Source organism: Somniosus microcephalus, chromosome 2, assembly GCF_052327205.1.
Source record: "Somniosus microcephalus isolate GS21.2 chromosome 2, FLI_Smic_1.0, whole genome shotgun sequence".
NCBI classification, from domain to species: domain Eukaryota; kingdom Metazoa; phylum Chordata; class Chondrichthyes; order Squaliformes; family Somniosidae; genus Somniosus; species Somniosus microcephalus.
The window spans coordinates 184,636,158-184,663,676 of record NC_140988.1 but is presented as its reverse complement, the minus strand read 5'-3'; the positions used below and the strand labels follow the sequence as shown (position 1 = coordinate 184,663,676).

Genomic DNA, 27,519 nt, shown 5'->3' with positions numbered 1-27,519 from the left:
GTGCCAGTGCAGCCTTCGGTCGCCTGAGGAAGAGAGTGTTTGAAGACCAGGACCTCAGACCCAGCACCAAGCTCATGGTCTACAGAGCAGCAGTGATACCCGCCCTGCTGTATGCCTCAGAGACATGGACCATGTACAGCAGGCACCTCAGTGCACTGGAGAGGTACCACCAACGCTGCCTCCGCAAGATCCTGCAAATCTATTGGCAGGATAGGCGCACCAACGTCAGTGTTCTCAGGCCAACATCCCCAGCATCGAAGCTTTGACCACGTATGATCAGCTCCAGTGGATGGGCCACATCGTCCACATGCTTGATACGAGACTCCCAAAACATGTGCTCTACTCGGAGCTCCGACAGGGCAAGAGAGCCCCAGGTGGGCAGAGGAAACGCTTCAAGGACATCCTCAAAGCCTCCTTGAAAAAGTGCAACATCCCCAAAGACACCTGGGAATCCCTGGCCCAAGACCGCACAAAGTGGAGGAGGAGCATCTGGGAAGGCGCCGAACACCTCGAGCCTCTTCGCCGGGAGCAAGCGGAAGCCAAGCGCAAACAGCGGAAGGAGCGCATGTCAACCCAAGCACCCCACCCACCCGGCCCTTCAACCACCGTCTGCCCCACCTGTGACAGAGACTGTAGGTCCCGCATTGGACTCATCAGTCACCTGAGAACTCATTTATAGTGTGGAAGCAAGTCATCCTCGGTTCCGAGGGACTGCCTAAGAAGAGAAGAAATCCATCTATGCTATTTGCCTTAACTACTCCTTTAGGTAAAGAAGTTTCACCTGAATTCCCTATTGGATTTATTGATGACTATCTTATATTTATGGCCCCTAGTTCTGGTCTCCCCCACAAGTGGAAACCTCTTCTCTATGTCTACCCCATCAAACCCTTTCATAATTATAATGACCTCTATCAGGTCACCCCTCAGCCTTCTCTTTTTCTAGAGAAAAGAGCCTCAGCCTGTTCAGTCTTTCCTGATAAGTATATTCTCTTAGTTCTGGTATCATCCTCGTGAATCTTTTTTGCACTTTCTCCAGAGCCTCTATATCCTTTTTGTAATATGGAGACCAGAACTATGCATAGTACTCCGAGTGTGGTCCAACGCAGGTTCGATACAAGTTTAATGTAAATCTCTGCTTTTCAATTCTATCCCTCTAGAAATTAACCCCAGTGCTTAGTTTGTTTTTTTATGACCTTATTAACCTGTGTCGCTACTTATAGTGATTTGTGTGTCTGTATCCCAAGATCCATTTACTCCTCCACCCAGTTTAGACTCTTATTATCCAAGCAATATGTGTAGTGTATGTAACCTGTACTACCTTAAGAGGATACCTTAAGGTGATGGACTACTTTTTGATGGGTCCTGTACATTGTAGTACCGGTGGTGACCACACCGGTATATAAACCCTACAGAGCAAAGTGTATCCCAGTTCAGCCCTGACCCTCAATCACTAAAGACCTGTTTACTTACTTCTGTAGTCTGTGTCCTGTTATTCAGTATAACTGCAATTGAAAACACAGACTCAACAGTGGCGACGAGTCTGATCTTACCTTGCGGCAGTTTTGCATCAAAGGAAGCTTCGTCCTCAGACACGGACGTCGAAAAAGGGCATCCGCCCTCGGCCTCCCGTGCGATGCAGGATGTTATCGGAAACCCGGGTTGGTTTGCTGACCACGAAGTCAAGCATCAGTGAGCATCCCTTCTACGACAGCGGCGGGTAAGCCCGATCGAGCGGCACGGGGGGGAAAGTCGGCCGAGTTGTTAGTGGGAGAAGGGGAGGGAAAACGACGAAAAGGGCGGAGAACACGACCGCAGCCGGTGTCAGGGGCCGGACTGCAATCGGGCAGAGACGCGCAGCAGCCAGAAAAGCGTTTATGGCCACAAGGACCGCGGCAGCGGCGGGGGAACAAGAGCAGCAACGCAGGGGAAAATAAAGGACCGCTGGGAGGCGTGGACGGCAACAGCGCGGGAATCGCCATTTTGAGTCGGCGGGGGAAGAAGACAAGCGCGGGAAAAGCCGCCATTTTGAGAAAAAAAAATAATATCCAAAGGGGGAAGGAGAAACTCAGCAAGGATGTCAAAAACGGGTAACATCACTGCTTTTGATAACGATGTGGAAGATTGGGCCACTTATGTGGAACGCATCGAAGTTTACTGTACAACGAATGAGGTACCGGATGATAAGAAAGCACTAACCCTATTAAACTCAATGGGTGCGAAGACGTACGGGTTATTAAGGAACCTTGTAACACCAGACAAACCGGTAGGGAAGAGTTTTGCGGATATTGTTACTATCCTGCAGGAGCATTTAAACCCCACGCCGCTGCTGATAGCGGAACGATTTAAATTCTACAAAAGAATTCAACTTAGGAATTCAGCGTTGCTTTCTTCTTTAACAGAACTGCGCAAGTTATCAAAGTACTGCCAGTTCGGAACAGGACGAGCAGATGCACTGAGAGATAAGTTTGTGTGTGGGCTCCTAAGGGAAGGAACCCAGAAGCGACTGCTAGAGGAAAAGGACCTTACGCTGGACAAAGCTTTCAGCATTGCAGCATCCCACGAGGCAGCAGCACGAGGCGCTGCAGAGATACAGCAAAGGCCATTGGAATTCAGCACCAATGAAATGGCATTGGGCACAGTAAAGTGCTATCGTTGTGGAAGGACAACGCATGACCAGAACCAGTGCTGGTTCAAAGATAAAGAATGCAGGCAATGTGGCAAACTTGGTCACATAGCGAGAGTATGCCGGTCAGGAAAGAAGACCAGCAGCAAAAAGTCACCGCAGGAGAAGTACAAAAAAGTACACCAGGTGACAGAGAACAGTTCGGATGAACAGAAGACGGATTCAGACTCAAGCAGTAAGCAACTGGGTTGTCTGAAAATACATAATGTGGGTAACACAGCAGACCACCAAACTATCTGGGTCACGCTTCGGATAGCAGGAGTCCAAGTGAAGATGGAATTGGACACTGGGTCGGCATTAACGGTCATGTATAAGCAAGATTACAAAAGGTTATTCTCGCACATTCCCCTGAGGGATACGGAGATTGTATTGAAAACATACACGGGGCAAATAGTTTACCCCAAAGGAAAGATAAAAGTAAACGTGGTCTACAATGGTAAAGAAAGTCAGAAAATGGACTTGTATGTGTTACCTGATGGAGGTCCGCCACTACTGGGACGGGAATGGATCAGGAGAATAAATGTGGACTGGCATTCCATACAAGCACTGACTGTAGATGCCTGTAAGGAGGACGACGTCAAACCTAAACGACTGTCCAAAATCTTAGACGATGCTAAGGAGGTGTTCCAACAGGAACTTGGAACACTGAAAGGAATTACGGCAACCATCAAGGTTGAAGAACATGCAAACCCAAAATTTTTCAAAGCCAGACTTATGCGATATGACCTGCTGTGGAAGCAGAGCTGGAAGGGCTAGAATGTTCAGGGGTACTGTCCAAGGTGGACTGGAGCGAATGGGCTACACCCATTGTTCCTGTCATGAAGCATTCGTTGAGCAACAAGCCGGGGGAACCTGGGAAGGTTCGCATCTGTGGCGATTTCAAGATCACTGTTAATCCGGTTCTTCACACGGTGCAATATCCGCTTCCGCGGATTGAAGATATCTTCGCTTCGCTGTCTGGCGGGAAACACTTCACTAAGATAGACCTGGCGCAGGCGTACCTACAGATGGAAGTTGATGAAGCGTCACGTCAGTATCTCACGATCAACACGCATAAGGGCTTATATCGGTATAATAGACTGGTTTTTGGAGTGGCATCGGCTCCAGCGATTTGGCAAAGGGCCATGGAGCAGGTATTGCAGGGAATTCCAGGCACACAATGCTACCTGGATGACATCCTGATTACAGGAGATAACGATAACGATCACCTCGCGAATTTGGAGCAGGTGCTCATCAGATTGAAAGAATATGGGCTCAGAGTTAATCGCCAGAAATGCGAGTTCGTTCAAAAGCGAATCTCATACTGCGGCCACGTCATTGACCGGGAGGGGCTCCATAAGTCACCTGACAAGATCGAAGCTGTTGCAAAAGCTCCTGCACCGGAAAATGTATCCCAGTTGAGGTCGTTCTTCGGGTTGGTTAACTATTACCATAAGCTCCTTCCAAATGTATCCATGGTGTTACACCCGCTAAACACTCTTTTGCAAATGGGAATACCATGGAAGTGGAGCGATGATTGTAAGCGGGCTTTTCAAAAGAGCAAAGCACTGATCACCTCTAAGGAAGTGTTGGCTCACTTTAACCCAACGCTGCCTATTCGCTTAGCTTGTGATGCTTCTCCATATGGTATCGGGGCAGTGCTCTCACATAAGTTTCCAGATGGCTCGGAAAGGCCAGTCGCTTTCGCATCCAGATCATTGACCTCCGCTGAGCGCAACTATGCTCAGATAGATAGGGAGGCTCTCAGCCTCGTGTGGGGAGTTAAGAAATTTAACCATTACCTGCAAGGCCAAAAGTTTACGCTGCTGATAGATCACCAGCCGTTGGTTTCCATTTTCAACCCTAAGAAGGGTGTTCCGGTAATGACGACGCAGAGGCTTCAGAGATGGTCCCTTTTCCTAAGGGCACATCAATATGATATTGAATTCAAAGGTACAAAGCAACATAGTAATGCTGATGGGCTGTCGCGCCTGCCACTACCTACAGCGGAAGAGGCACCAGCAGTTCACCCTGTCGAGATATTTCACTCGACCATCATCGAATGCTTACCAGTCACCAATGCGGGTATTGAGAGAGAGACCCGAAATGACCCGACACTGTCTCGGGTCCATGACTTGACAGTGAAGGGATGGCCAGCACATGGCGAACCACTGTTACCAGCATTCTCAGCCAGACGAGAACAGCTGTCCGTATGTCAAGGAACATTGATGTATGGAACAAGGGTGATTATTCCTCCGAAATTAAGAGAGAGAGTTCTGAAAGAATTGCACGAAGGTCATCTGGGGGGAGTCAAGATGAAAAGCCTTGCTAGGGCTTATGTGTGGTGGCCAGGTATCGACAAACAAACAGAGGATCTGACTAAAAGCTGCTCAGGGTGCCAAAAAGTTCAAAATGCACCTCCAATTGCACCGCTGCATCCGTGGGAATGGCCTTCAGCCCCATGGCAACGTGTGCATATCGACTTTGCAGGTCCATTCATGGATTCCATGTTTTTGATAGCAGTAGACGCACATTCTAAATGGCCAGAAGTGATTAAGATGTCGACCACTACCTCTGAGAAGACGATCGCAGTTCTAAGAACCATATTTGCAAGGAATGGGTTGCCGGAGCAAATATGTTCAGACAACGGACCACAGTTCGTGTCAGAAGAATTCCAGAAATTAATGAAAAAGAATGGGGTGAAACACTATACATCTGCCCCATATCATCCGGCTACAAATGGGTTGGCCGAGAGATTTGTACAAACGTTCAAAAAGGCGATAAAGGCCATGAGTGAAGACCATATTCCACTACAACACAAGGCGGACAATTTCCTGATGGCGTATCGAAATGCCACGCATTCAGTGACAAATCAAAGCCCTGCCATAATGTTCTATAACAGAAGGTTGCGGTCCCGGTTGGATTTGTTAAAACCCAATGTGCGAAGGGAAGTCGAAAACAAGCAATTCCAGCATGTAAATAACAAGGCCACTCGTAGTTTCGAAATAGGACAACCAGTGTTGGCCAGGGACTATAGGGATGATAAATGGCAACCTGGAACAATTCGTGCACGACAAGGACCCTTGATGTACACGGTAGACGTTGGAGAGAACGTAATACGACGTCATGCTGACCAACTTGTGGAATCGAGAACAAGGGTTGACCCCATGTCTACGGCAGAGACACCAGTTGAAGAACTTATTGAGCCTGTTGCATCTACCTCAGACTCGAACGTACCTGATGATGTTCAATCCATAGGCGATCAAGTGGATGAGTCACCCCAGCAACGAGAACCAGAAACCCCTGAAAGGCGTTATCCGGCCTCAAAAATGTATGGGAAGGCTGTGTTCTTCCTGGGGTCGGAGCGGGCGGTGTCCCTGGCCGTCGCCAAGGGGCTCACCGTGGGCGGGACCTTCCTGCCGGTGGATCCTCTCGAGGCCACCGCGCAGAGGATCGTCATTTCCAACGTCCCGCCCTATGTTCCTGGTGAGCTCCTCCTTCTCCATTTACGTCAACTTGGGGAGGTGAGGTCGGGGATCACACCCATCCCGCTCAGCTTCCGGGAGGCCAGCCTTCGCCACGTCTTCTCCTTCCGGCGCCAGCTGTTTATCCAGCTGGCGCGGGAGGAGGACACCGACGGGGCGTTCGTCGTCCTCCACGAGGGAACCGCCTATCGCATCTTTTGGACGTCGGACGGTGTGCGGTGCCATGCCTGCAAGGAGGTGGGGCATATTAGGAAAAACTGCCCCGCCTCCAAGGCCGCCGGATCATCTCGTGCGGCCGAGGCTGGCGCCGCCGCCTCTCATCCCCCCGGATCTGCCCGCGCGTCGAGAACGTCTGATGCACGGTTGACGTCAGGGGCCGATGCCACCAAGGCCTCCGGCGGTGGGGAGGGAGCGTGTCCGGCCGGAAAGAAGGCGCGGGGAAAAAATAAACACCTTAGGGCAGGTCCCCCCGTGGATGGCCAGCCCTTGCCCCTTGAGCCCCTTACACCCGCGCTCCTCGCGGAGTTAATCGGGGCAGACGCGAGCGGGAGGGGCCTCGTGCCCGAGCCTGTGGCCCCAACCGCCGCAGCGGTAACGCCGATGCCTGCGGTCGGGCTCGGGCCCGAGGAACCCGACAAACCTGCTCCGCCGGGGGGAGCTGAGGAGGAGGCCTTTGCAGACATGGAGGTCTCCCTCGCTCCCTCCGTGCTAAAAAGAAGGCGCGACCCCCTGGAAGAGGAGGAGGACCGGGAGGAGGAAGGTCCCTCCGAGCAGGGGGAGTCGTCGCCCGCCGCGGGTACTGTGCCCCCCCACCCCCCCCCGCTGTCGTCATCACCAGCGATCGGCAGGGGTCGCCTGTCCCTCGGGAGGCTGACGCAGATGTGTCTGTCCGGCGTGTGCCTCCCGGGGATGGGGACGAGACCCTGCCCGTGGGGGGGTGGGGGGGTCGCGGAACAACCCGCGGCGGAAAATGAAATTGACATTCTATCGGTGCCGTTACCCCTCGCCGGGTCGGGCGGCCTGGGGTCTGGGTCGGGTGAGCTCGGGGATAATGAGCTCGCCCAATGCGACCCGGACATCTCCCAGGGGCTGCTCGACCTGGTAGAGGTTTTTATTTAAAACACCCCATGCGCTGGGTCGGAGGTTGGTGGCGGGGAGGAGGATGGCCCCCTGGCTGCGTCCCTGGTGCCGGACGTACTGGAGGAGCTGGGAATTGTTCTCTCCCTGGTTTCTCCGGTCGTTCCGGCGTCTGGGGCGGAGGGGAGCTCTGAACCGCCGCCGTCTTCTGGCCCAGCACCCCTAGAGGAGCCCAGGGAGGAATCCTCTGCCGCCGATCCTGGGGGTGGGATCCGGGCGGAGGCGGGGCTGGCTGGTGCGGCCGAGCCGTTCGCTGCGCACTGCGTGGCGGACGGGTCGGCAGCTGTTGACGACCCCCTGGAGGAGGATGGGGACTCGGTGATGGGCACGGAGGACGATTCAGACTCCAGCACCGACGAGGCGATGGATGACCTTGTGCCCCTTGCCGAGTCTCCCCTCATTCCCGTAAGGGAACTCCGGGATTTTATGGCCACGTGCCTGGGTCGGCGCAATAAGGTCCGGCTGGCCCTCGACAGGTGGTCGGAGCTGGCGCTGCTCATCGTATCCGTCCGCGCCGCGGTTAAGATCATGGGCGCGGACGAGGGTGTGAACCCGCTCGAGCTGCGTCGGCTCAGAACGTTTCTCACTGGGCTGCTGAGGAAGTGGTGGCTGACCAGCGGCTGCGCTTCCTCCCCCCGTTAGGTGTAGGTAGAGGTTGCACTATGCTTCTGACATGAAGATAACCATAGCCAGCCTCAACATCAACGGCAGCAGGGAGGCGCGCCGCAGATTCACTAACTTCTCGGTCCTACGGGACGGGAAGTATGCGGTGTGCTTCCTGCAAAAAACCCACACCGTTCCGGGAGACGAAGCCATGTGGCTCCTGGAGTGGCAAGGAGGGGTCAGCATGAGTCACCTCTCCAACAATTCCAGCGGGGTGGCTATCTTGCTGGCCCCGCATTTTCAGCCGGAGATCTTAGGGGTCAAGGAGCACGTGCCGGGCCGCTTGCTCCAGGTCACTGTTCGCCTGGGGGGGCGTGCCGCTCCATCTAGTGAACGTGTACGCCCCTCAGGCCGGTGCGCAGCAAGTGCGCTTCTTTCAAGAAGTGTCCGCTCTTCTGGGCTCCATCGACGTGGGCGAGTGCGTCATACTCGGGGGGTATTTTAACTGCACCCTCGAGGCGAGGGACCGTCCGGGTCCCCCGCGATGCCCGGCGGCGATGGAGAACTTGAGGGACCTGGTCGGGTCCTTCGACTTGGTGGACGTCTGGCGAAATCTTCACCCGACTCCAGCGCCTTCACTAGTGTGAGGTCTGGAGGAGGAGGGTCCAGAATCGACCGCCTCTACATTTCCCGGGCGCACGTCTCCTGTGTTCCGGCGGCTTCCATGCGGCCGGTGCCGTGCACGGACCACCACCTGGTGTGGGCGGAGCTCGTTCCGCTGCGCACGCAGGCGGGGTCCGCGTACTGGCACTTTAACAACCTGCTGCTGGAGGACACGCGGTTCCGGGATTCATTTCGTCGGTTCTTTGCCGACTGGAGAAGGAAGCAGGGGGGCTTCCCCTCCTTGAGGCTGTGGTGGGACGTGGGTAAGGCTCACGTCCGTCTCTTATGTCAGGAGTACGCGAAGGGGTCGACCAAGAGGCGGGAGGCCCGGGTTGGGCGGTTGGAGAAGGAGGTGCTCGACCTGGAGTCCTGTCTCGGTCAAGTCGTCGGGGACCCGGCCCTGCGGAAGGTGTACGAAGAAAAGAAGGGCGTGCTGATGGACCTGCAGCTCGTCGGGTCCCGAGGCACGTACGTGAGGTCGCGGATCCAGCTCTTGCGGGACCTGGACCGCGGCTCCCCCTTCTTCTACTCGCTGGAAAAAAGACGGGGGGTCCGTAAGCAGCTCTTGGGGCTGCTGGCCGACGACGGATCTCTGGTCTCGGATCCGGAGGGAATCAGCGCGGAGACCCGCGCCTACTACGGGGCTCTGTTCTCTCCGGATCCGTCCAGCGAGGATGCGCGCAGAGTTTTGTGGGAGGACCTGCCGAAGGTCAGTCCGGAGGGCGGCGAAAAATTGGACGCTCCGCTAAGCCTGGCGGAGCTGACCGGCGCCCTCCGCCAGCTCTCTAGGGGAAAGTTCCCGGGGCTGGACGGGCTGACCGTGGAGTTCCACAGGACGTTCTGGGACGTCTTGGGGGGTGACTACGCGCGGGTCCTGCGGGAAAGTTTGGCGACCGGGGAGATGCCCCTCTCTTGGCGCAGGGCGGTCATTGTCCTGCTGCCTAAGAAGGGCGATCTCCGCCTCCTTAAGAACTGGCGCCCGGTCTCCCTCCTCAGCACGGACTATAAAATCTTTGCCAGGGCCATGTCTGCTCGCCTTGGCACCGTGCTGGCCCACATGATCCACCCCGACCAGTCCTACACGGTCCCGGGCCGGACCATCAACGATAACATCCATCTGGTCCGGGACCTGGTCCACCACTCCCAGAGGGCTGGTCTGTCGGTCGCCTTCCTCTCCCTGGATCAGGAGAAGGCGTTCGACAGGGTGGATCACGAGTATCTCTTCGGGACTCTGCGCGCATTCGGGTTCGGGATGCATTTCGTCGCCCGGATCCGACTTCTGTACGCCGCCGCAGAGTGTCTGATTAAAGTTAACGGGTCCTTGACAGCGCCCCTTCGCTTCAGGAGGGGGTGCGTCAGGGATGCCCCATGTCCGGTCAGTTATACGCCATTTGCGTGGAGCCATTCCTGCGCCTCTTGCGGAAGAGGTTGATGGGACTGGCTCTGCAAGGGCCGGGCGTGGAGGTGGTCCTCTCGGCTTATGCCGATGACGTGCTCCTCACGGTCACGGATCCCGCTGACTTGCGGAGGATGCGGGAATGCCAGCAGATTTACTCGGACACATCCTCCGCCAAGATCAACTGGGAGAAATGTTCCGGACTCCTGGTGGGTCAGTGGCGGGTGGACTCTCTGCCGGAGGAGTTCAGGCCTTTTGCCTGGAGCACCACGCACCTCCTATTTGGGAGTCTACCTTAGCCCTGCCGAGGACGCCTGGCCGGCGAACTGGCAAGAGCTGGAGGCCAAAGTCACCGCTCGCCTCGGACGCTGGACAGGACTGCTCCGAGTGTTGTCCTACAGGGGTCGAGCGCTGGTCATAAACCAGCTGGTGGCCGCCATGTTGTGGTACCGGTTGGTCACTTTGATCCCTCCCCCTGCATTTGTCGCCAAGATGCAGAAGAAGCTCATCGACTTCTTCTGGGACAAAAGGAAGCACTGGGTCTCTGCCGCGGTTCTGTGTCTCCCGCTTAGGGAGGGCGGTCAGGCGCTGGTGTGCCTTCGCACCCAGGCTGCGACTTTCCGTCTTCAGACGCTGCAGAGATACCTGTACGTCGAGAATCCTCCGAGATGGTGTGCGCTGGCGACGTTTTTCTTCCGCCAGCTGCACGGCCTCAATTACGACACGCAGCTCCTGTTTGTGAAAGTGGGCGGCAGGCGCGCCGACCTGCGGGAGCTGCCTGTCTTCTACCAGGAACTACTATGGGTTTGGAACTACGTCGCTTCCAGGCGGAGCTCTCCCCCGTCAGGAGCGGTGGCTCTCCTTCGGGAGCCGCTGCTCAGGAATCCGCACCTCCACGAACGCGGGTTCGGGCGGCTGGCGGAGGGCAGGGCTGTGCCTGGCGGGGTGACCAGAGTCGGGGACCTGCTCGATGGCGGAGGAGCAGGCTGGATGGCGCCGGAGGAGCTGGCGTGGCGCCTGTCCTGGGCCAACGTCCGGCTCGCGGCCGAAGCCATCGAATTGGTGAAAGCGGCACTGGGCCCCGACTCCACTAGGTGTATCGAGGCAGCTCAAGCACGTGGGGCGATCCCGTCCGTGTTTACCCCCGTCCGGACGGAATTCCTCATCGGCGCCCGGCCCTGAAACTCCCCTCGGGAGCCGGCGCCTCACAACTTGAGCCGTCTCGAGGAAATACCCTCCTTGCCTTTTCATTCCGCGCGGAGGGGTTTCCTGTACGGGCTGCTCCTGCACACTCTCCACTTTGCCATCTTTGTCTACCGTCCGGACACGCCTTGGCGTGGCGTCTTGCCGACTGGCAGTGGCGGAGGTCCCCAATGGAGGGCTCTCTACGCGGGAGTCCTCCCTTGTTCCATCGGGGACTTGGCCTGGAGGGTGTTGCACGAAGCGGTCCCATGCAATAAGGTTTTAAGTAGGTTCACGGACTCCCAGGCCGCCTGCATTTTTTGCGGCCTGGAGGAGTCCGTGTTTCACGTTTATATGGAGTGTGAGAGGTTGCAGCCCCTCTTTCACTACTTGAAGGGGCTGCTCCTCGATTTTTGGTTGCACTTCAGTCCCACGCTCTTGATCTACGGTCACCTGGTGCGGAGGGGAGCGGACAGGCTGGAGGACCTCCTTGTGGGCCTGCTCCTGGGCCTGGCTAAAAGAGCACTCAATTGGTCCAGGCAGCGGGCGGTCGAGGGGGTCGTCCAGCCAGATTGCCTGCTCTCTTCCGCGGCCATGTTCGCGCCCGGGTGGCCCTGGAGATGGAGCACGCGGTGTCCGCCGGTGCGCTTGAGTATTTCCGCGACCGGTGGACGCCGTGGGGACTGGAGTGCATCATCAATTCGGAAAACCAAATTTTAATTTGATTTGTTAAGATTTAGTTGAACTTTTGTTTATTTACAGTCTAATTGGGCTTTTTGGGTTCAAACAAAAAGAGGACCCTCAATCACTAAAGACCTGTTTACTTACTTCTGTAGTCTGTGTCCTGTTATTCAGTATAACTGCAATTGAAAACACAGACTCAACAATATGTAGCCTCCATATTCTTTCTACCAAAATGTAACATTAAAAATGTTTACAAAAGATTAGCTTGGGTCATAGATTTGCAATTTTTTCCCATTATTTTGTCTACTCAAGGAGCTAGGCAGAAGATAGTCTAATGTAAATATATAATAACTATATTATGTGACTTTTTAATATGCTTGTTAATCTTTTGTAAAGTAAATTCACATATTTTAAGTTTAAAGTGAAATATGTGTTGCTCTATTGCTTTTGAAGACCAGAGTGAGATCTTATGAAAGCGTAAGTTAAATCCAGTCGCCAAAAACAATTACTAGACAAGTGTTTGGTGTTGGTTTCCCGGGCACATTGCAGAAAGCTTACGAGGATCTCTTAAGAATTGGGAGCAGGAGTGGACCAGACGGCCCTCGAGCCTGTCTCAAGACAAGGTTAGAGGCTGAAAGATTGGAGAATTGAGACTTGCCCATAAGAGTGATTTAAGATATGAGAGTCAAAATAACTTAGGTTAAGAAGGCTAGCAAAGACCCAAAATATAACCGTCTCAATCCCAGAATGTGATAAAGAGGCAAGATGGCTACCAACAGAGCCAAGTTGACATTGTTGAACATTGAAATGCATTTGTTTCCTAGTGTGAGTAAGACCAACGTTTAGTCATATGTGACTACTGTTTTAAGTTTTGAATTTGTTTTTCCTTTCTTTATTCAGGCTTATGCATGGGATTGGAAGATCAGGTGACATTGCAGCCATTCAGCCCAAAGCAGCAGGATCCAGTCTCCTGAACAAAATAACAAACTCTATAGTGCTGGACATTCTTCGAGTTGCAGGTATGACAAATTTTGTATTATATCGCAGGCTCTGTTTTATTCAGCAGAAACAAGGTGCAACAACTTTCATGGTCTTGTCACTTGTGTATAAATAAATCTATGTGAATAATTTGTGTTCTTTATAAATTTAAAGTTTAAAATGGCTACCCAGCTCCAGTTTATCTGGCTTTTAGAAGGTGGCCTTCGCTCCCGATTTCCAGACTGTTTCTGTGTGTTATTTAAGCCAAGAAGACATTAGCCAAAAAATTGGAGTAATGCCAGAAACCGCGCATGCAATAGGTGTCATGAAGGGAATTCGCTCCCGAAGATGTCGGCCTGAGTCTCGCTGAAAATTGGGCCCCGGGCCTCCTCTTTGTAATACCAGTGAGCCGCAGACACACATCGGGTGTCCCAATACTGCTCGCCAGCCAGGACTGCAGGGAAATCAGATGGCTCCAATGCTAAGCTAGGTCCTAGGAGGGGTTAAGTGAATTGGAGGGGGGGTGAACCCAGCTGACAGCGACCCACAGTACTGTGGTGGAGCCCAGAGGACCAGGAGTGCTACTCTGGGCACTACATTAAAGTAAGTTTAAAAAAAAATGTAACTTACATTTTCATCGGCGGTTTCCAGTCGTCCCTTTAGGCTGCTGTAGACACAGAAAAATGAGATGCACGTCGCAAGCTCTGCCCACTTTATACCAAATTTGGGAGAGGGGTCCAAAAGCAGGTGTTAGGGCCTTGATCGACATATTCATATTTCAGGTGGGCACCCTGGATACTTGGAAGTGACTGGTTTCCAATTTTGGCAGCTGGTGCACTTCTGGGGGAATTCGGGCGCAGGAGATTGCACTTGGAAATTCGTTTCCCCCTAATGTTAATTATTTTCCCAAAAAACAGGCACGACAGGGACCACTTTCTCCCCCATTGTGTAGAGAAGTATGAACAGCAACCTGCAGCTGTACTTCAGAGGAAGCATTAAGCCATTTGGAATCATAGAATTTTACAACACAAGCGATGGGCATTTGGCCCATCATGGCAGCGTCATCTCTCTGAAAGAGCTGTTCTTTTAATCCCATTCCTCTGTCCTTTCCCCATACCCTTAAAAATATTTCTATTTCAAATCCACTTCTTCCCTTTTAAAAGCTATTATAGATAGATAGTTGGGAGATCCCCCTCTCTCTCCATCTCCCACCGCCAGCAGCTCCGCAACTCTGCTGTTCTCCAGCACCACCACCTCTGTTGCAGTCAGTGGTATTGTTACTGGAGGGCCACCTCTGGTTCTCTGCCGGGTGTTGTATGCTCTCTTCTGTAAGGAGGGAAATAATAGACCTTTGAGTGTGAGTCATGGAATGAGTGTAAGCGATGGATGGGCAACATCTGTAGAGGGTGAGTATGAGTGACATTGCCGAATAGCCTCCTTCTGTGGCATTAATTTCTATGATTGCATTAAGAGGAGTGTCAGTGGTGGATAGTCAGATGGGGATGTGAGTAAGTGCATAGACAGAGAGCGTTGGGTGGACCTGCAAGGTGGGTTGATGTGAGGAGTGATGTGCAGGAGACTTGGGAAGGCAGAGTGAGGAGGTTGGGGTGACATGCACATGAGGATGTAGGGGAATGTGGCATTGCACTCGCCTTTCCTGCCCTCATGAGGTAATTAAAGTGTTTCCTGCACTGTATCCACAACCTGGCTATCACATGCCTGCTGCTCATTTCTTCCACCATCTCCAGCCATGTCCTCTTTGTCTCAGCAGCTGGCCTCTCCCTCCCGTCAGCAGGGCAGAGGACCTCCCTGCGGGCCCTGACTCCTTGGAGCAGGATTTCCAGGGAGGCATCACTGAATCTCGGGGCAGCTTTTTAGCGCTGAGCTGCGTTTTTGATTATCGAGCAATGTAAATTTATATACCAACAAGCAACTTACTATTAACACAATCCACTCTCTTGCCCAACAACAATTTATTTTCCACCTCCACCAACCTTCAACTGTCAGCTGTGCATTGCTCCTTTAAATATCTCAGCTGATGTCTCGTCATCCGTGATGTCATCGGACCCGCTCCAGGTAATTGGTCGGGAAACCCGGAAGTCTGATTCAACTGCAGTGGCTTCGTTAAAAAGCCACGGCAAGATGCGCCACTTCAACGTCTGGGTTCCCGACGCGATCCACGACCTCCCCCACACCCCTCGACTGCAAAGTAAAAATTCAGCTCGAAGTCTCCCTTCCAGTTTCAGCATTAGAACTTTGATTCTGAAAATTCTACATTTCCTGCCTCAACTGCTTGTGTTTTGAGTATTAAAATCATAACGTTATTTTAACATGTTCTCCAAAATGTTTCTCTGACCAATTGGAGGCACAACCCACCAAGAGATGTGGGAGATATGAGGGACAATTCTGGAATTTAAAACAGGAAAGATGGGGGACTTTATGTGGAAAATATCCAGGAGGGGTAGAGAGCACACATCACCTCTTCATTCCCCCTCTTCCTGCAGTTGTGGGAATGTGACCGCAGTGCATAAATAAATAAAATAAATGCATGGTTGCTAATTATGCTACATTAACAGCTAGGTTTATAACGTTGTGGTGTTCTTGAGTTTTGTGTACCTGTGATATTTTAATAAGGTTTCAGACTTGTCAAGTCACTTATTGTTAATAAGACTTGCTGATTTCTGCAACAGCTTTAACCTATTACATAAGAACATAAGAAGTAGGAGCAGGAGTAGGCCATACGGCCCCTCGGGCCTGCTCCGCCATTCAATAGGATCATGGCTGATCCAAACCTAGACTCGCGTCCACTTCCCTGCCCGCTCCCCGTAACCCCTAATTCCCTTATCAGCTAGGAAACTGTCTATCTCCGTTTTAAATTTATTTAATGTCGCAGCTTCCACAGCTCTGAGGTAGCAAATTCCATAGATTTACTACCCTCTGATTGAAGAAGTTTCTCCTCATCTCAGTTTTGAAACGGCAGCCCCTTATTCTAAGATTACACCCCCTAGTTCTAGTCTCACCCATCAGTGGAAACATCCTCCCCGCATCTCTTAATCTTAGTCTTAGTAAATAATAATCTAGCGTCCCAAAAAAGTTAGCGCCCCCGCGGCCGAAATTCACCAGTAGTGCCCCAAGAGGGAGGCGGGGCGCTAGTGGAAGCGCCCCGCCTCCCTCTTGGGGTGCTGCGAGTGAATGTCGCGGCGCTACGAGCCGCAGCGCCACGCTCTGCGGCACGTTGCGTTGCGGTACTGCAGCCCTTCCTCCCCTTATTAAAGGGGAGGGGCCTAGCACAGCAAGACACAGGGCCCAGCTGGGCCACCAGGGATCGGAATGCCGGCAAAAGAGCCCGGCACTCGAGATGTGCCAGGCTCACGGAGTGCAGCCGGCACCCCGCAGGGGGCTGCAAAGGAGGCCGGGGCGGCAACGGGGGCAGGTGCTGGCAGGCGGTCAGTAACAAAAATGGCCGCCTGGCACCTTCCCTTTAATTTGCGCCACCCCAGCCGCAGGTAGGCCCCCTTGACCCTGTTGGACATAGCATCCGCGGTAAGTCAGGGGGCACTACCGAAGATCGCAGCTGGGGCGCTGCGCACGGCGATGATGTCATTGCTGGTGGCGCAGGTTAATGGTTACCACCGCCACTAACCTCCCACTGAATTTTGCAGGAGGCGTTAGCGGTGCCGCGCCCAGGCACTAGTTGCTTTGCGCCCCGTTAGCGCCCTTTTAGGACGCTAACGGGAGGTGCAAATCAACCAAATTCCGCCCCCCCACCCCGCCAAGTCCCTTTTAATTTGGGTGAAAAAGAATTTTGCTTGTTTCTGTGGGTGGTCTGAACTCAAATTAATAATTATGTCCAGTAGTATAAGTAGTATTATTGTAAACACATTACAAAGTACACTGCTTAACAACTAATATTTAGATTTTTCAAAAAATGTTGAATGTTTTTCGATGAAATGTCCTGCTCATGTTAGAGGGGTGTCAGTAATAGGAAAATTGGGTACATTTGACATCTACGGGCTCTTTTTATCAATGTGTGCTATCGATGGGGTGCCTCACCTGCCAACCGTACATATCAGGAGATTGTGGCTACACTACTGACGATTTTGTGCAGCATACATTCATTAACTTGGCTCTCTAACATCTTTTGTTACCTCCAGACTTTACGATTCCAAAGCTGTCATAGCCAGACTCCCGTATTTCACCCTCCATAAACTTGAGCTAATCCAAAACTCTGCTGCCAGTTTCTAAATCGCACCAAGTCCCGTTCACCCATCATCTCTGTGCTCGCTGATCTACATTGGCTCCCGGTCCACCAACACCTTGTCGGTGGTTTGCTTTGGTGGTTCGAATCACCTCTCCTACTTAGTTCTAGACGACAGGAATTACGGTGAACAGGATTGGAACACAGACAAGCTTTTCAGACTCAACCGTACGATGTTTAATAAGGTTAACACACACACCCGCCTCCAGTATGTAAAATGCCTGGTGGCATAAAACAAACAGTACAACAATACAACTTGGCTCGTCGAACAGGCCCCTGTCTTGTATTAAGACTCCTAAAATCACACTGTTGCATACAGAGTATAAAATACACACACAACCTCCCCACTAAACCCCTCTGGATTGGTTGGGACACACAACACCCCCTCACACAGTACCAGTGGTCTTAAGGATGCGTGGGCTTGGACAATGCTCACCCCGATTGTCCGTTTTCTTGCTTGCTGCTTCCCTGTGTAGAACGTGTCTCCTGGTTCCGTATCGCCGATGCAGTGTCCAAGTCCCAGTTTCGAGGTTCGTTCCTACAGTTGAAGAGCAAGGCGAGGCTCATGTCGCTCGTGGTGGTTTCTTCTCTCCGTCCCGGACGGAGTGCTTGGTTCTTGGTTCACGCGAAGGCGAGAGAGAGAGAGAGAGAATGGCCAAAGCTGCCATCTCTGTATACCCTAAAAGTTCATTAAGGTCTGTGTATTGCAGTGATGTCTTTTAAATCACCTTTCTTTGTCAGGTTCCTGCCTTTTCAAGTCTGAGCCTTCCCCCAACTCTTGTATTTCAATACACACCCAGTAATCCAAGCCACAGGACATGTACAAGGCTGGGGGATGGAAGCCAATTCCTTACCTTGTCAGGCCAGGCAACATCCGTGGAAAGAGAAACCGAGTTAGAGAAATGTTTCTCTCTCCACGGATGTTGCCTGGCCTGCTGAGTTTTTCCAGCGTTTTCTGTTGTTATTTCGGATTTCCAGCATCCGCAGTATTTTGCTATCGTCCTTATCTTGTCTCCCCTTCCCTGTGGTACATATTTGATGTGATTTAGTCTTACTGCTGTTGTGTTTTGCCCAAGGTTAAAGTGTTTTTCATTGAGGCCAAGAAGTCCATTGTTCCAGCGAAACTGGCATCTTATCCAATTGAAGATCCATCGAAACCCATTAAAACATGAAGGGGGAGAAATTGGGTTGATAGCGCCACCGATTATCGCCTAAAGAGGCCGAAAAGTGGGGCGATAGCCAATTTCTGTGCGGTCGCAGGGAACCTAGCGCCTCGCCCCATATTGACCATGCATTTAGCGCCGGCGCAAAATCTTAGTGCGCGCTCGCGGGCGCAGGCTGATCATGACGTCATTCCATGGTGCGACGCCTTTTTAGCACCCCGGACTGGAAATTGGGTGGCGCCCGCCTCTGTTGCGCCTGGCACTAATAGTGACAGCTCACTGGAACGTTCCCCAGGCACTCTCAGAGTAGGGGGGCGCTGTTTAAAGGGGACACCACTGTTCTGAAAACGTCAGCCCTTTTGTGAACGCAACTTGTTGGCTGGTTTGATACAGTTGAGCAGCTGCAGTGCTAGAGCCTTATTGCCATTCAACCAGCGGTGCCAGAGGACCTTTAGCCCTGTGAACATTACCTAGCTGCTGGTAAGAGCTTACAACCTTTACCTTGATCACTCTTATTATGGGGGCTGCTCTGGAAGGGAACATCCTGCTGCTAGAACATCTTGAGAGGGCACAGAGACGGAGGGAGAGAGGGCCAGGAGTGGCCAGACGGAGGCGGGCCAACAGACGTCGCCACACCAGACCTTACGCAGCGAGGGTTTTCAGACAGCAGTTCTCCTACCACAACATGTTGGAGGAGCAGTGTGTCAGAAGGCTGCGATTCCATAAGGAGGTGGTGACTGAGCTGTGCCAGCTGCTTCAGGATGATCTTCTGCCGCGCATACGGTGCAGGACATCTCTGTCGGTGCCTGTAAAGGTTACTGTAGCCCTCAATTTCTTTGCCAGCGGCTCCTTTCAGGCCGCGACTGGGGACATAGCTAACATTTCCCAGTTTGCGGTGCATTGCTGCATCTGCCAAGTTACAGATGCCCTATATAACAGGAGGCGGCAATTTATTTTGTTCCCTTTGACACTGGAGAAGCAGCAGGAGCGCGCAGAAGGCTTCGCGGCAATAGCTGGCTTCCCCATGGTGCAGGGCGCCATTGACTGTACGCACGTGGCTTTGTGGGCGCCTGTGAACAATCCCGAGGATTACCGCAACCGCAAGGCGTTCCACTCCCTTAATGTACAGCTGGTGTGTGACCACCGGCTGCTGATCCTCGCGGTCAACGCACAATTCCCTGGCAGCAGCCACGACGCTTTCATCCTGCGTCAGACCACAGTGGCAGACCTTTTCGAGGCCCCGGCTCACCCACGAGGCTGGCTTCTCGGAGACAAGGGCTATCCTCTGTGCCCATGGCTTATGACCCCGCTACGTTCACCCAGCACCCAGGCAGAGGAGAACTACAACTCCAGCCATCAGGCGACGCGGAACACTGTGGAGCACACAATCGGCGTGTTGAAGCAGCGGTTCCGATGTGTCGACCATTCGGGGGGCGCCCTGCAGTACTCGCCGGAGCGAGTCGCCCACATCGTCGTTGTCTGCTGCATCCTCCACAACCTCGCCATCCAACGCACCCAGCCAATGCCAGCCGAGCTTGAAGGACCAGCAGAGGAGGAGGCGGAAGACGGGAGGGTTCCCGAAACTGGAAGGGCCGTTCGTCAGAGGCTCATAATGACTCGTTTCTAGGCCCCACTGACGGATTGCTTGGTGTGTTTGGGAGAGGACCGTCCGGTTCACCCAAAGCCTATGAAGGACAGAATAAGTGTAAATAGTTTAGATGTCCAGTGTAACTAAAAAAAATTCTTTATTTTCAAAAAAGTGGAGCCTTCCAACTACATAAAGCAATTGCAGCAGAAAGCAAAACTAACGAAATAACACTTAAGTAACGGCTTAACACATAACTAAGGATTTAACACAAAAGTAACGGCAAAACACATAACTACAGATTTAACACATCAGCAAGGAAATACAACTTTAATGTCTGCCAAACCCGCGACAGTAACCAACACATTCCCATCATTCACAAGAGCTGTAGAGAGCCTTGAAATGTTCAACCTCGCCGTCTCCGAAGCTCCCTCCACTTTTGACCCCTTGATGGGCTTCGACTTCTCTTTCTGGAATGCCCCCTTCCCTCCCTGCAGCTCCTCCTTAATTGGACCCCAGTGGCTGCATCAAGGCTGGGGGAGGCCTGCTGAGTGGCCGAACGCGCAGAAGCCCCTGAGGGACGGGCTGGGCGACCTCTGGGCTTGGAGGGCCCAGGTGCTGACTGCTCCAACTGCTCATGGGCGGATGCAGTCTGTCCTGCAGGTGGTGGCAGCTGCAGTGGAGACGTGCCAGTGGTGGCATCAGGAATGCTGACATCTTGAGAGCGGACACCTGCTCCGTGGGCGTGCGACACACTGGCACTCTGACGGGGCAGCAGCACAGCATGCGCCCCGATCGGCTGGCCCACAGATTGATACCCTGCTGTGGTGCTGCAAGGGCCCCGGGTAATCCTACCTGATCCTTCAACGGTGGCAGCAGTCAGTGCTCGCGTGGCCTCAATCTGCGCCTGCATGAGGCCAGCGAGTGACTGCGTGGCAGGTGCCAGTGCTTCGGTGAAGCCCTGGACAGTCCTTTCCAGTGCTTCGAAGAAGCCCTGGACACTCCTTTCCTGTGCATCGGAGAAGGCTTGGACAGTCCTTTCCTGTGCATCGGAGAAGGCCTGCGCACTCCTTTTCTGTGCTGCACCGAAGTCCTGGAGACTCCCTGCCAGTGTGTCAATGGCTTCAGGCAGCCTTGCCACTGCAGCGATCAGCTCATTGTGCCTGAGCCGAGCCTGGGTGCTCATTTCAGCTAGGGACCGAACCTCCTCTGCGCTCTGTGCAGCAGTCATGGTGGCCTGACTCAGCCTCCGGGGAGACGGCCCCCGAGCTTCCCTTCCCCCCCTGTGTTGGTGCAGCCTGCTGGTTCCTGGAGCTGGTTCCTCATCAGAGGCACCTCCCCCGCTCCCCTCCAGAGAAGAACTATCCCCACTCTGCAGCTGGTGTGCCTCCCCTGAGGCTGGCACGGAAGGTCCGGCTTCCTCCAGCTGGTCGCCTCCGGACTCAGTGGGACTGGCAGCTTGAGGGCTCGGCTCTCCATCTGGTGATGCAGCATCTGAAAGCAGGGAGGTTGAAGAGTGGCTTTAGCGAGAGGAGAGGGTGGCAGCAAGGGATGCAAGATTGGTGCAATGCTATGACATGGGCCCACAGTGAAAAAGCATGCCGGTGGGGGGGTCACAAGTGGAAGGACACAGATCAAAAAGGTCATAACCTTACCATCGCCATGCACAATGGGGTCGGCTGCTCCACTGGTGACAGGACCAGTCAGGTGGCCGCCAACAATCTGGTGCACTCGCTCCTCCAGGTCCGTCAGGTTCTGGAGGTTTGGAGGTCCTCCACCGGTCCGGAGCTGTTCTCGCCGGTTCCTTGCCAGCTTGGACTGCAGGAGAAAGGACAGGAAATGATGAGACATCATGGCCTCATCTGTCATGTCATGCCCCCCTTGGTGGAATAGCCCTGACATCATGGCCTCATCTGTCATGTCATGCCCCCCTTGGTGGAATAGCCCTGACATCATGGCGTCAGCTGTATGTGCAAGTGTGTTCCCAGAAAGGGCCATGGGTGCGTGCTGACAGATGGCCAGTGGGGCATGGCGCACCCATTGGCCATAAAGTCAGGTGCAGAAGAAGGCATGAAGAGGACTGCAAAAACATCACTCACCCTGACGACCCGAGTGAGGTCGTTGAATTTCTTGCGGCACTGCAATGGAGTCCTGACCACCAGGCTGCTGGAGTTCACCCTCTGAGTGATGGCCCTCCATGCTCTGCGGTAATCCTGCTGACTAGGCCTCCTGCCATTGTCCGTGTACAGGACCGCTCGACGGTGCTCCACTCCGCCTACCAATGCATCCAATGCATCATCCGTGAAGCGCTCTGCTCTTTGCCTTGCCCTCTCCATCCTCAGAAAGTTTTTAGCGCCAAACAAACCACAGCGCCGAAATTCAGTTCTGCAGGGCGCAGAGTGTGGCTGCTGATCCTTCTGGACCCACCCCTTTAAGAGCTGGCCGGCTCCTGACTCTCTCGTGATCATCGATGATTGACTGCACCTGCGCTGCACCCGGCCGCCCCGATATTGAGTTGCGCCGCCATGTTAGCGCCCTAAGTCTACCGTGCAACGCCTGATTTAGTGCCGCGATCACCTTAGGGGCGCTACGACCCAATATCGCGCTAAATTGCGCCTGGCACAAAACTTTGCGCAGCACCATGTCTAATGCCCCAAGCGGGGCTATACCCAATTTCTAGGCCGAAGTCTCATTGTCCAAAGTTAAATCATCTATTCACCGTTAAATCACCTATCCAGACGCTCATTGGCCAAAGTAAATTTCTTTTCCACAGTTAAATTGAAACTCAGGTGTGTCTGCGCTTCTAGGTCCAACTGCACCACACCCCTACCACTGGGCCAAACAGGCTGCTGGTCGATCAGCAGTAACAATCATACAAAATGTCCGATACAAAAAAAATCCTTGGGTCCTGCGCCAATGCTTACAACCTCGATTTCAAAATTCTCCTCCTCATGTTCAAATCCCTCCAGGGCCTCACCACTCACTATCTCTATAACCTGCTCCAGCCCTCCAAGTTTCCAAGAACTGCATTCCTCCAACTCTGGCCTCTTGTGCATCCACCATTCCCTTCACCCCACTATTGCCGAACGTGCCTTCAACCATCTAGGCTTTAACCTCTGGAATTTCCTTCCTTGACCTCTCTGCTGCCCCACCCCTCTTTCCACCTTTAAGACGCTCCTTAAAAGCTACCTTTTCAACCAAACTTTTAGTCACCCATCTTATTGTCCCCTTCTTTGGTTCGTTGTCAATTTTTGTCTGATTACGCTTCTGTGTAGCGCCTTGAGATGATTTATTATGTTAATGGCGCTATATAAATGCAAATTGTTATTGTTGTAATATCTGACTGAAATACTTGTGGGTGAAGAATAATAAGGTCAGATGCAGACGAAAGCTTCTACTATTCTGCCCCAGCATTGCACCTAAACTGCAATCTCAGAAAAGTGCTCCCCTACTGTGCCATTCCATAAGAATATAAGAAATAGGAGCAGGATTAGGCCACTTGGCCCCTCGAGCCTGCTCCGCCATTCAATAAGATCATGGCTGATCTTGGGCTCAAAGCCACTTCCCCCGCCCGCTCCCCATAACCCTTCACTCCCTTATCTTGCAAAAATTTGTCTATCTCTACCGTAAATGTATTTAATGACCCAGCCTCCACAGCTCTCTGGGGCAGAGAATTCCACAGATTTACGACCCTCTGAGAGAAGAAATTCCTCCTCATCTCAGTTCTAAAAGGGTGACCCTTCATTCTAAAACTGTGCCCCCGAGTTCTAGATTTCCCCACGAGGGGAAACATCCTCTCTGTATCTACCTTGTCGAGCCCCCTCAGTATCTTATATGTTTCAATACGATCACCTCTCATTCTTCTAAATTCCAATGAGTACAGGCCCAGCCTGCTCAACCTTCCCTCATAAGTCAATCCCCTCATCTCTGGAATTAACCTAGTGAATCGTCTCTGAACTGCCTCCAATGCAAGTACAGGAAACTTTGTTTAACCGGAGGTTAAATGTCCGGAAAGCTCTACCTACCGGCAAAATTCAGGAGCCGTTTCCTATAAGTTTTTTTACTTCTCGTTGCTTTTTTTTTCCAGTCAGGCTCTGCAAGGTCTAGCTGAAGCTGTTGCTTAGCTACAGAGGCGCTTTTAAGCTGCGGCCGACTGTTTTGAAGCTGTTGCTAAGCAACAGGGTTTGTTGATTCACACGGAGCTCAAAAGCTCCGTATGTTTTAACATTAGCGCTGGTTTCTACGGCAGTTTTGATGGTACGGCACCAGCTCGGTCCCGTCAGTGCCGGATACCAGAAAGTTTCCTGTATATCCTTCCTTAAATAAGAAGACCAAAACTGTACGCAGTACTCACGGTGTGGTCTCACCAATACCCTGTACAGTTGTAGCAGGACTTCCCTGCTTTTATACTCCAACCCCTTTGAAATAAAGGCCAACATTCCATTTGCCTTGCTAACTTTTTGTGTTTCATGTACAAGGACCCCCAGGTCCCTCTGAACTGTAGCATTTTGTAATCTCTCTCCATTTAAATCATTTGCTTTTTTATTTTTCCTGCCAAAGTGTATAACCTTGCACTTTCCCACATTATACTCCATCTGCTAAATGTTTGCCCACTCACTTAGCCTGTCTATATCCCTTTGCAGGTTCTTTGAGTCCTCTGCACAACTTGCTTTCCCACCCATCTTTGTATCATCTGCAAACTTGGCTACGTTACACCTGCTCCCTTCATCCAAGTCATTAATGTAGATTGTAAATAGTTGAGGCCCGAGCACCGAGCCCTGTGGCACCCCACTAGTTACCTTTTGCCAACCGGAAAATGACCCATTTATCCCGACTCTCTGCTTTCTGTTAGTTATCCAATTCTCTATCCGTGCTAATATATTACCCCCAATTCCGTGAGCTCTTATCTTATGCAGTAACCTTTTATGTGGCACCTTATCGAATGCCTTCTGGAAATCCAAAGACACCACATCCACTGGTTCACCTTTGCCCACCCTGCTCGTTACCTCCTCAAAGAATTCCAGCAAATTTGTTAAACATGATTTCCCTTTCATAAAACCATGCTGACTCTGCTTGACTGCATTATGATTTTCCAAATGCCCTGCTACTGCTTCCTTAATGAAGGACTCCAGCATTTTCCCAACGCCAAGATTAGTTTGACAGCACCTCCCTCCCCTGTGACTTCTACCAGTGAAAAGGACAAGAGCAGCAGCATTGTGGAAACACCATCACCTCCACATTTCCCTCCAAGTCAAACAACATCCTGATCTGGGATATATATTCCTGTTCCTTCATCATCAGTGGGTCAATATCCTGGAATTCCCTACTTAATATTGACGTAATAAAACTCACTACGCACTTGGTTCGAGTATAAAGCAAGGCTTTAATCAACTTGTTTCAGAACATGGAGGTCTAGCTGTACTTCACTAGTTCCTGTCTTACAAAATGTCCCTGGGCAAGCTGGGCCCACGCCCGAGTATTTATACTCCTTGGACGGCGCCACCAGCTGGCCGTCCAGTGTTATTTCATGAGTCGTTTCCTCATGATGATGAGATTTATAACAAATACCATTGTGGGAGCCCCAACACCACACAAAGACTGCCATACCAGTCATTTCTTGTGACCTTAGTAAGTGAGATCAGTAATAAACTGTCAGTTTGTGCTGAATTGTGGTAGTTTTGTGTTTTGAGTCCATACACACTGGAAGCTTGTTTTGTTAAAGCTTTTTTTTTTGCTGTGGTCCCTTGCAGCCAGTACACTAAGGAGACGTAACCTAACTCTGTGAACTGAATGTCTCCAGGCCCCTGGAGTGAAAAGACAGTGTGCTACCCAGTCCCTACATTGATTCTTCAGCTTTGTAAATGCCAGTATGTGTGTAAATCTGCCTATGGTTATCCTGCTTATCACTAATCTTATAAGTACCACTGTGGGAGATGATACTATAGCTAGTGAGTATCCTACCCTTTCAAGATGTAGTTTCCACACCTACTGACTTATCAAAGGATAGGCTTTAACCATCCATATTATTCTCCTTGTCCAAGGCAGAATATGCTGTTGCAACACCAGACTAATGGGAATTTAGAAGTTGTTTTTGTTATCATCCCTGTAAAGCTCTAGAGTCGTGCTTCAGTTTCTTAAAGCAACAATATTTTCCTGACAGACTTGTAGCCATTCACAAACTATGCATATGAACGAAAAAATTTAGGTCTGATCTTTTCAAGCAATATGATTTTACTAGAAGCCTTTGAGTTTTTATTAAGATATTTGTCCTTAGCTCTCTCGGGCTATTTCTCAACATCTAATGAACGCGGACTTGAAACTAAGATCTGTCAGAGTGCACATTTGCAGTTATTGCAATCATCTACTTCTCTTAACCAGCACTGTCTCCTTTCCTATTTCATGGAAGGGTTGTAACGATTTGTTTTTAAAATATTTGTTCTTGAATGTGAGCGACACTGGCCTCGCCACATTTATTGCCCATCCTTAATTGCTGACAGAAGGTGGTGATGAGCCTTCTCCTTGAACCACTGCAGTCTTTGTGTGGTGTTGGGGCTCCCACAATGGTATTAAGTAGGGAATTCCAGGATATTGACCCACTGATGATGAAGGAACAGGAATATATATCCCAGATCAGGATGTTGTTTGACTTGGAGGGAAATGTGGAGGTGATGGTGTTCCAACAATGCTGCTGCCCTTGTCCTTTTCACTGGTAGAGGTCACAGGGGAGGGAGGTGCTGTCAAACTAATCTTGGTGAGTAACTACTGCAGCCCTTAGATGATACATACTGCAGCCACAGTTAGTTTTCCACTTCCTTCACTTTGAGCTTGAATTTAATTCTCCATAAACATATCTAACTTCACAACAGAGTATTACGACTTTCTCCTTCTCTATCCTTCTGCTGAGATATTAAACTGAGCCTCTGTCTGTTTCGTCCATGGGTTCACATGAATGTTAAAGATCCCATGGCATTATTAGAAGAGTAGGGTATTCCCCCAGCATCCATGATACTACTTTCCCCTTTTTCTCCAACCCCCCCATCTCCTCCGTACCCCCCCTTCTCCTCCGCATCCTCTCTTCTCTGCAGCCCCACTGCTTCTCCCATTTCCCTCCCCTCTCTTTCCATTTCCCCCTTCCTATTTATTTCCCCCCTCTCCTTTAGGAACATAGGGACAGGAGTAGGCCATTCAGTCCGTCAAGCCATCTAATTTGACCATGGCTGATCTCAACTCCATTTACCGGCCTTGGCTCCATATCCCTTGATACTCTTACCTAACTTTCCCCCTCTCCTTCCTTCACCGCCCCCACCCCCCTCCCTGTTCTAGACCCCTCAATCACTGGAAATATTTTGTTTCTATCTGATCTGTACTATCCCTTCATAACTCTAAACAATGTGTATCAGCCGTGGCTCAGTGGGTAGCACTCTCTCTCTGAGTCAGAGGTTGTGGGTTCAAGTCCCACTCCAGAGACTTGAGCACAAAAATCAAGGCTGACACTCCAGTGCTGAGGGAGTGCTGCACTGTTGGAGATGCCGTCTTTCCAATGAGATGTTAAACCGTGGCCCCATCTGCCCTCTCGGGTAAACGTAAAAGATCTCATGGCACTATTTTGAAGAAGAGCAGGGGTGTTATCCCTGGTGTTCTGGCCAATATTTATCCCTCAATCAATATTACAAAAACAAGCTATCTGGTCATTATCACATTGCTGTTTGTGGGAGCTTGCTGT

General features: G+C 51.7%; 1 protein-coding gene across 4 annotated transcripts in view; it reads left to right on the top strand.

The window, feature by feature from the left end:
- Positions 1-27,519, top strand: part of sepsecs (Sep (O-phosphoserine) tRNA:Sec (selenocysteine) tRNA synthase) — a 130,107-nt gene that overhangs the window by 46,059 nt on the left and 56,529 nt on the right. For all 4 annotated transcript variants that reach the window (XM_085967986.1, XM_085967978.1, XM_085967970.1 and 1 more), the window contains exon 4: positions 12,713-12,831. In XM_085967986.1, coding sequence (XP_085824112.1) covers positions 12,713-12,831 — 119 coding nt within the window. The remainder of the gene's footprint in view (positions 1-12,712; positions 12,832-27,519) is intronic.